Genomic DNA, 9974 nt, shown 5'->3' with positions numbered 1-9974 from the left:
GTTGTAAGGTTCATCCTCAGTGACCCCTCATGGGCTTGTCACTCCGGCCACCATCCCCACCTTCACCTACAGAATTTTTATCCTAAAACCTGATCCTCTCCAGTTATCTGCAACTGAAGAGGGTGGAAGGAGGAAGCTCAGAGAGCTGGGAGGAAAGATAAAGACAAAGACAGATTTCCTATATTCCTCATTGCTTGACAAGTCTGTTGTAGGCAGGGGACATATCTTTTATGCTTCCAAAGGGTTTTGCATGGCTGTTTGGGTAAGGAAAAGAGAGAGAAGGACTTAATCTTTCTTACTAAGCTGTCAGTCTCGGGGCCTTTATAGGCCCTTTCTTACCCATTTCCTCCTGCAGCCCCAGTCTACGTTTCCCCAGTCTACCCAGGAGACAGCCACTTTATTTACATTTAGACTGAAGGAGTCTGTTGATGCTCTTTATTCAGTGAAGTCTAAGCACTCCTCCCTCTGGGTCAGGTTACTGCGGTGAAGCCTGGCTGCAAACAGAAGCACAACCTCACTTGTGCTTTCCGACCCTTTCTGGCCCAGCCTTACTATCTAGCCAGAATGGACTCCGGAGTGCTGGCTTTCTGCCTCCATTCCAGACTACTCTGCTCCCTTCCCTGCCCCGAGCCAAGCTAACTTGTCCTTTGAGCTAGGAAGAAAAGGTCTGAGTATTACTATTACGCCTTGGTAATAAATAGGCAGATATTTATGGCAGACAGCACTGCATGCCACTCCTTTGAGAGACACTCCACATCCACACTGCCAACTGTCCAGTGCTGAGATTTCTAGTACCATGGCCCAGGATGACCCGAGCCCAGTCCTTTCTCCTGCTTCACGTTTAGTTTCTCAGATTGCATGGCGGTAAGACTTAACATCACAGTGCAGAAGAGCCCCAGCTGAGACTGCGGACTGATGAGGCCCACATCTTTTGCTGTGTCTTCAGACAGCACCTTAACTAACTAGGTCACTGCAAGGGACACTGTGCGCCTATAGGAGAGCTAGCCTTCTCCTAGAGTCCTAGGCACACATGTGGACGGTGTACCCCACTCCTCTGAGCCCCCTCATATACTGGTCCTGCCCGCTACACAAGGTCATTCGTCAGTGCACTGCCCTTCACGTGGTCACTGGTCCCCTGAAGACTTTCTCCTTGTCCCTTTTCTATCTCTTTCTTTTGCCTTAACTGCTCAAACCCTCTCTACTGTGTTTCTTTCTCGCTACCTGAGAAGATGGCTAAGCTAACATACCTTGGGAATGTAACAAGGAAAGCGAGCTAGTTACTGAACCACTTAGGAGTCACTTGAGGCCCAGTGAAGAGAGACATAACCAGGATGAAGGACAGCAGAGAGCTAAACTCTAAAAGATGTGTTCCTACTGGGTATAAAGAAACACAAGCATTTTGTATCCTAGTAAAACCTACCCTGTGGTAAATGTCACTAGAAATGTGAACTCACTTGAGGTTCATACATACAAAAGAACTATGAAGATTAATGAAAATAGAAGCAACCAGTCTGTATGCAGGATATCGAAGAGTTCACTCGCTGGCTACTGTGTTTGTGCACATGCGTGCATGATGGAAGATACAGCTTGCTAGACCTATGTTCTGCACCAGGAAAAGGCTCTTCCCAGGTTGTTTGTGCCTGTGCCTTTATGTCATAACCTCAACTGTCACTGGAAGCCTAAGGGATCCTGTAGCTTCCTCTGGCTCTGAATGTATACCATTTCCATATGCCCCACAGCGTCTAACTAAGGGGGCAGATGGTTTGTATTTATTTCTTAATCCAAATATTCATAAAATGGGTAACTTCTGACATAACGGCAGCCGTGCTCTAGGGAAAGATTTTAAAGCAATAAAAACGTATGGATCTATACAAACACACATATGTGAGAGAACTGTAAGTAAACCTTAGCTACAGAAGATCCAGGCCAAGCTTAAATACAAACACAAGCTCATCTCACCATCCTTCCAAAGCTCAGCCACAAATCTGTCTGATGACTGGTGCAGGAGGGTGGCCACGTTGTCATTCAGGGGGTCCATGTTCTTCATCAGCCACTCATCTGCCTTATAGTCCACCTGTCCCACACCAAAGCCAAGGAGGAAATGAAGAACACACAACTGATTACCATCTGAAGTCTTAATCAAAGACTTTCACTAAACAATCCCACATTGGACTGTCTCAGTGGCAGGTAATATATTTAAATATGGTCACTATCACCTTAGATCACGGTATGTGGCAAAACCACAAAGTAGTTCTTTCTTCCCTCCTCTCTCTCTCTCTCTCTCTCTCCCTCCCTCCCGCCTTCCCTCTCTTGTTGTCTGGAACTCACTCTGTATACCAGACTGTTTTTGAACTCATGGAGATCTGCCTGCCATTGTCTCCCAGGTACTGAGATTAAAGGTGTGTGCCACCATGCGCAGAAGTTCTTAGTTTCTGCATGTGGTGTGCACATGTATATGTGGAGCCTAGGTCCATTTAGATGTCTGTATCACTTTCCATGCCATGTTTCTGAGCAGTCTCTCACTGATCCTATAGCTTGTCATTTCAGCTAAGCCAGCTGAGCAATGAACCCTGGGGACCGGTTTGTCTCCACTGTGCCTCCTAGCATTGGGGTTACAGGTGTTCTCCACCATGCCTGACTTACATGGGTACTGAGAATCCAAATTCCAGCTCCCCATGCTTGGGCAGCAAGCATTTACCTGCTGCGCCACCCCTCCCCCAGCCCCACCACACAGCATTCTAATTGAGTTTATCCTAAGGGTTCTCACCTTCCCCGCATAGTGGATGATACAGAAGTCAGCTTTGTCTTTCAGTTGCCGTGGCTTCTGAAACTTGGAGTGGGAACCTTGCTCCTGAACCAGCTTTTCAACAAACGTTTTGTCTGTAGCTTTGGGGAACCAGCACTCTTCGTCTAGGAGGGCCAGCACGCCAGGGGGATTGGCCTGAGAATGAAAGGCAGTGAGGACTGACAAAGCTAGCAGTGGCACCACCAGGGGGATTGGCAGCTTACTGCCACAACCAACAGCTCTATGAAGATCTATGAAAGAACCAAGCTCTCCAATGGAAGGTATGTCCAAGTCATAACAAGCTAAAAGTTAAAACTCAGATCATAAACTACTAAGTACTGGGAAGAAATGGACAGCTTATCAGATAAGCCTTGAAATCATGAAATATGTACATTGTAAGTAAACTAATTATAGTAGACACTCCACAAAAGCATCAAATCCAGAAGTCAGAAAGGAGCTGGGAAGGGAATGGGAAAAGGGTGGAGGGATCAAAGGAAGGATTTTATGTTCAATGGCTGCTGGGTATACTGTGAAGTTCAACTAGCCAGACACTGTATGTGCTAAGTGATTTAAGTTTTTGTTTAACCCATGATTAAATAGGCTGTACCACTTCTTGTTGGTAAAATATGTAAGGCTATTACTCAGTACAGCATGGTGTTGCTGTTTGAAGAAAAATGTCCCCAGACTCTGGCATTTGAATAATCAGTCCCCAGTTGGTGGTGCTGTTTGGGGAGGCTGGCCTTGTTGGAGGAAGTTCTTGAGGTTTCAAAGCCGCATAACAGCATTCGGGCATTCCTGGTTCTCTCTCAAGCTGTTCCTGCCACCATGTCGGCTGCCACAATCACCTGCCTCAATGGCCTCTCCTCCCTCTGGAACTGTGAGCCTTAGTCTAACCCTTCCTTCTGTCAGTTGCTCTGTTCTATCAAAGCAACAGAAAAGTGACTAATAAATTATGAGAGGGGATAACACAACCGCCAGTCACTTTAAAAGGCTTTGGCAAATCCAGAGACAGTTGCGCCATGCTGGGAGTGTGTGGGGCTACTGGGTATCAGGATTTTACTGGATGGGGTCATGAAAATGTAGAATTAGTGGTGATGGCCACCCATGTTGCTATATAGCACAAAACTGCTGAATTCCAGCCTTAACAGGTTCATTTATGTATGTGAATTATGTCTTCACTAAAAAATAAAAGATCTACAGCTTGCCTTCTCTTGGATGACTTTCTTTTTCAACATGAGTGACTTGAAAACAGAAATGAAGTATTTAGAGAGCAGTAGTGCTTCTGGGCCATTGTTTACTGCTATAGCACCAGCACGGCCAGCCAGCATGTTGACGTGGCACTGAACTCACATTCTCAATCATTCTTGTCTTCTTTTTTTTTTCCTTTTTGTATAAAACTTTAGAAACTATTTTCTTCAGGTATTTACTGGGTAAAGATACTATTTAAAAGGCAAGTAGAGGAAAAAAAAAAGAAGGCAATAGGGGTTACAAGTGAGTATAAATGAAGCAATGTGATGGTGACAGACACGCGCACGAGCTGACTGAAGCACATGGCGTATGGAACCTAGGAACTCTTCTACAGCAAGACCCTTACCCCTTGGTTCCTTCTCAAAGAACTCTCGGGGTTTCAGATCAGTTAAAGAGAGACAATAATCTACATTGTCCAAGGTTGGCTACCTCTGGAGAAGTCATGGTCACAGTGGCAGGCTACTGTGGAGGGTTACAGTGGAAGGGAGTTAATGCTACTGAGCCAGGGTCATAAAGACAAGTAGCAGGGGCTACTGAGCCAGGATCACAGGGGCAGGCAGCTGGAGCTACCATCAGGGGTCTGAGAAATGAAGCATGACACTGATGTTAAGGTCACAGAAACTGTAACATTCAATTTCCAATCCCCTTGAGCAAAAACATTCTTAGATCCTTTTCTGTTTTATTATTTTTATGTGTCTGTGCACATGTATGCTGGTGCCCATGGAGGCCAGGAGGGGAAGTTTACCGCCTCCTGCCTGGAGTGTCTGGGATAGCTGGTTACAGTGACTACTGCACCACCCAGCCCAGTACTTTTCTAAAATACCACTTTCAATGTGTTGGTCATCCCCCTAATTCCAGTCAACAAATCCTGCCCTAGAACGTTCTCTCACTCCCTTCACAGCATCTGTCCCCAGCCTTCTGGCCCAGAACCATCTGACAGACTGTAAGTGAAGCAGGAATTATTATGAAGGACTAGCTTACTCAGTATTGGCAGAGATACTCTGTGGACTATCCCGCATCGTGTGTCCTATTTAGAATGACCCCTCAAACATACTTCAAAAACAAAAAACTGTCAAAATAAAAATACTTACAAAAGGCTGAGCTCAAATTCAATTATTTAAAAACTAAGTTTATGTGACACATTTTGTTCTCAACTAAATGTCCCTGTATTACCTAGGAAGGAAGTGTGCCAAGTGGACTGCCACACACCCTTTGACTGGTACACACCAGTGCTACCATCACACTGGTCTCTGTGGTCTGTGAGGACCACAGCACATTATCTGACACATGCACAGACACAAGGACAGGGGATTCAAGACTGCACTGGAGGAGACCTAATAAAGGCTTTGACTCCCTGATCACTGCTCTTATGTAGATTGTGTTATCAGAATATCATTTTCCTAGACCGTCTGTCTCAGATTATGCAAAAAAGAAAACTAAAGGCTTTGCTCCACAGAGCAGGAAGCCGGGCAGGGAGGAGGCACTCACAGGTCTCTCTATGAGGTCGATGCAGGGCTGCAGGTCGAGGCCGAAGTCGATGAAGTTCCACTCGATGCCCTCTCGCTGGTACTCCTCCTGCTCCAGGATGAACATGGTGTGGTTGAACAGCTGTTGTAGCTTCTCATTGGTGTAGTTGATGCACAGTTGTTCAAATGAGTTCAGCTGAAGGTTTGGAGTCATGGGAGGGAAGACAGGAATACTTAGCCATCTAGTTACCCCAAAAGCTCATTCTAAAGTATTTCTTAGGTATCACAGATACTACTGAGAATAAAGCTGATGACTACCCTAAGGGAGGGCTCTGTCTCTCACATCTACCCTACAACAGCACTGTAGTAAGATAAGAGCGGGCTTGTGAGATTGCTCTGTGAGTAAAGGTGCTTACAGCCAGGCTTCATAAGCTGAGGTCAATCCCCGGGAGTCATGGAGTAGAAAGAACTAACTGACTTCTGTGTGTATGCGCGTACACAAACACTCACACATACAGTATAAGAGAGAGAGAGAGAGAGAGAGAGAGAGAGAGAGAGAGAGAGAAAGAGAGAAAGAGAGAGAGAGAGAGAAAGAGAGAGAGAGAGTAAGAGAGACTAGATAGCCACACCATATTACCAAACATCTCAGTGCTTACTAATGAACAATTAAGGAATAGAAACAAAGAATAAATGAAATAGAAAGCGAGGAGGGGAAGAGCAACATCAGGACCTGGAGAGGAGACGAGGCTCAGGGTATCCTGGTGAGCTCATGGCCCTGTGAGCTGTGGGGAGCTATGGGCTGCACCTGCCTGTGTCCCATTCTCTTCATAGAGGCAGCAGGCTCTACAGTGATGTAAAAGATGGAACTAGGAGTCAGCTTAGGAGCACAGTCAGAGCTTGACACACAATGCTCTTAACGAGTGTAAAGCTCCCACTCTGTTTCTATGGGGTCCTTCTTGCATCAGATACCTGACCTTAGCCAACATCAAATGTAACACTGCCCTGCTATGACAAGTGAATCTGAGCATCCTTCATCCATTAGTGCTGCCACTGCCCTCATTCATCTGTGAACGCACCCCCCGCCCCTGTCCTATTGTTCTGCTTAGTAGAGAGATTAATTAAGACATGTAATTTTCTTAATTTATTCCCCTATAAGAACAACCCATATTCTATTTCCATGCTGTTCACACAAGTAGCATGTACCCATAAATAACCTCTTTCATTATTATAACAAGTGGTTTTAAATTAGAGAGGTTCAATCGGTCTCCATAGAATAGATTTATGGTCTGGAAAGGCCACTCAGTATCCCACAGCCTATGGAGCTGGTTTGCCATTTAGAATGAGGTCATACTGGGAGGGCACTGCTTCCCTTCCAACACTGTATATTACTAAGTGGAATATACTGTATTCCAGTAGCTGCAAGAGCCAATTTCTAGCATCTACTATATAACCTTCTAGTGGCAGTGGCAAAAGCTTCCAAGGTAAGAAACTAAGGACAACATCTAGGTGAGGGACCCAGGTGCTCTCCGGTAGATCTAGGTGAGGGACCCAGGTACTCTCCAGTAGATCTAGGTGAGGGACCCAGGTGCTCTCCGGTAGATCTAGGTGAGGGACCCAGGTGCTCTCCGGTAGATCTAGGTGAGGGACCCAGGTGCTCTCCAGTAGTAGCGCCTCCTTTGGGACTGTGGCTTTTCTGAGTACATCCTACCTGACCAGCCCTAGAATGTAAATTCTTATTAACTAACATAAGTATACCTTTTTTAAAATTAGATATTTTCTTTATTTATAATATCTCCTTTCCTAGGTTCCCCTCCAAAAATAAAATAAAATAAAATAAAAAAACTAAAACTAAAACCAACCCACCCCCTCCTGCTTACTAGCCCTGGCATTCCCCTACACTGGGGCAGAGAACTTTCGCAGGGTCAAGTATACCTTTTAAAGTACAGCAAACAAAACAGTAAGCTTCATATAGATATGAATTTTTGGTTTTGTTAGCTGCTGTGTCTATCATAATGCCTGGCTACTCCCGAGAGGTATAGTGTCTGTTGAATGAGCAACTCCATGTAGCTTTGTTGGAATTTAAGTTATCCACACTAAAAGATATGGTTTAGCTTTAAGTAGACCCATACGATAGGGGGAAAACGGCACACTGAAACATAGCATGCTGTTTTAGGATGCTCAAGCATTTAAAAGAGACTGAGCAGGTAGCGTCAGGGAGAGGACACGCTGTGGACACTGCATACTGTCTGCTCTCTCCACAGCTGTACCTACCTGCCAAACACAGCATCTTCTAAGAGAATTTCAGAATAAAGTCAAACATTTGAGCGACAGCTTGTGAGCCATATTCTTGTACAACTTCGTGTTATTTGTAGACTCCATGGAATTGGAAAGCAGTGTTCCTCTTCCAAAATCCTTTCCCTTTTCATTCACTTGAGTTTATAACCCCCACTTCATTAAACTATCAAATTAAGTCCTCACTAACATTTAAAAGCTTAAAAGGTATGCGTATTTCTTTTTAAAAATATTTTTATTGTATTTTGCGTCTGCATGTATGCCTGTGTACAACATACATGCGTGCCTGAGGTAGCCAGAGAAGGGTATCAGAACTGGAGCTACACATGGCTGTGAGCTGTCACTTGGGTGCTGGGAATCCTGGTCCTGTGCAAGAACAGCAAGTGTAACTGCGGAGCTCTCTCTCTCCAGCCCATGCTTGTATTTCTTAATGAAGACACTCACCCTGTAAGTATGGGGCCAACAAGCACAAAGTCTAAGGCCACGATGAAGGACTGCTCCGCATGGGACTGTTCTCCACCCTGCAGTACCTCATATACGTCATTTCTGGGGGTGCCCTGCGCAGGCTCCTCTATGGCCATTCTAGTGTGTTTCTTCTGCTTTGGTTGTGGCTATAAATGGGAGCCTTTTCTTTGATTGTATCTTCTATTTACACAGTTGGAAAAGTGATAGATTGTTTTTTAATGCAATTTTTAAAAAGTGCCCAGCCATTATAAGATTTCTCAAGGTATTTAGATATTTCATACTACGGTTTCTTAAGGGTTCTTGGCATAGTGGTGCAAACTGAGCGGAGAAAGCTGCTTCCCACAGTGATCCAGTTTGGATGAGGCTGGACTTAGCATTTTATAGTGGGACAATTCATTGCTCAACCATGGCAAAACTGATATACTGGCCAGAGCAGCAGCATTTGATTTGATTTGTCAGAGAAGACAGGTGCACCACAGCTGTGAAGATCCAGATTGTATTTGGATCTGTTTTTATAAAAAAAAAAATTTTTTTAAGACTGAAAAATTTGCCGGGCGGTGGTGGCGCACGCCTTTAATCCCAGCACTTGGGAGGCAGAGGCAGGCGGATTTCTGAGTTCGAGGCCAGCCTGGTCTCCAGAGTGAGTTCCAGGACAGCCAGGGCTATACAGAGAAACCCTGTCTCGAAAAAAACCAAAAAAAAAAAAAAAAAAAAAAAAAAAAAAAAAAAAAAAAAAAAAAAAAAAAAAAAAGACTGAAAAATTTATCTAGTTCTCTGAAAATTTGACAGCAGATGTGCTCATGCAAAGTATTAACTCATCATCGCAGTCTTTGGATGTGACTTCATGGGACACAGGCTGACATCCTGTTATATGCCCCTGTCAAATTGCTCTCCCTGGACCCACTGAGTCCCACAAAGGATGCTCTGGCCCATTACTCTGGACGCCTCAGTATGGCAACTTCTACATCTCTGTCCCCCTCTTCCTTTGATCAACCATCAATTTCTAGCAACTTTGATTTGCTAGAAGGTTGATTTCTAGCAGTCTGACCTTTGATAAATACTCTCTTAGAGAAGCACACTGGATTCCCTGTCCAGGAAGAAAAGCTCTCTGAGCTGGCAGCTTCTTGTCCTTTAAGAATGCCTAACTGCAGAACACTTACTAACAGTCTCTCTACACTCTCTCACTGCCATGGACAAAGCTGTGAACTGAGCGGCCGTTTGCTGTGTATTGTTTGACTCTAATCAAAGAGCAAGAAATGTACCTGTTCTGACTGCCTGGCACTGAACTGCGCGAATGAACCTTAACATCTATTAGAAGAAACAACAACAAAATAGCAAACAGGAGAGAGATGAGGAATACCTCAAAAATTTCAAAACCAGCAATATCCAGGATCCCAATGAAAGAAGCTCCCTGGCGTTTGGTCCTATCCAGCGCTTTGTTGATGCGGTGAACGAGCCAGCGAAACAACCGCTCATAGGTAGCTTTTGCCAAGGCTTCCACTGCAAAATCTGCCTGTAATCAGATAACATCAACCCTTTATCCAGGAAGCGGTCTCAACAAGACATTAGTAGCTGTAATATGGAGTTCAATGCTACACAGATCTCAACCACTGCTTAGTTACATCTCAGTGTTGGATATCAATTGAGCCATTAGTATACTTAATGAGAATGTGGTTAATCACTTCAGGGTTGGGCAAAGCCCCTCCCCCCCCCCCCCC

At 44.7% G+C, this 9974-nt stretch overlaps 1 protein-coding gene across 1 annotated transcript in view; it reads right to left on the bottom strand.

Moving 5' to 3' along the window:
- The window catches only part of Myh10 (myosin heavy chain 10), a 126830-nt gene that overhangs the window by 43945 nt on the left and 72911 nt on the right, over nucleotides 1-9974 (bottom strand). Inside the window, exons 12-15 of the mRNA XM_031353324.1 lie at nucleotides 9617-9769; nucleotides 5522-5695; nucleotides 2768-2941; nucleotides 1960-2074 (exon numbers count right to left, since the gene is read on the bottom strand). Of these exons, the coding sequence (XP_031209184.1) occupies nucleotides 1960-2074; nucleotides 2768-2941; nucleotides 5522-5695; nucleotides 9617-9769 (616 nt within the window). The remainder of the gene's footprint in view (nucleotides 1-1959; nucleotides 2075-2767; nucleotides 2942-5521; nucleotides 5696-9616; nucleotides 9770-9974) is intronic.

Source organism: Mastomys coucha, unplaced genomic scaffold, assembly GCF_008632895.1.
Source record: "Mastomys coucha isolate ucsf_1 unplaced genomic scaffold, UCSF_Mcou_1 pScaffold5, whole genome shotgun sequence".
Classification (NCBI taxonomy): Eukaryota; Metazoa; Chordata; class Mammalia; order Rodentia; family Muridae; genus Mastomys; species Mastomys coucha.
This window is presented reverse-complemented; position numbering and strand designations above follow the sequence as displayed.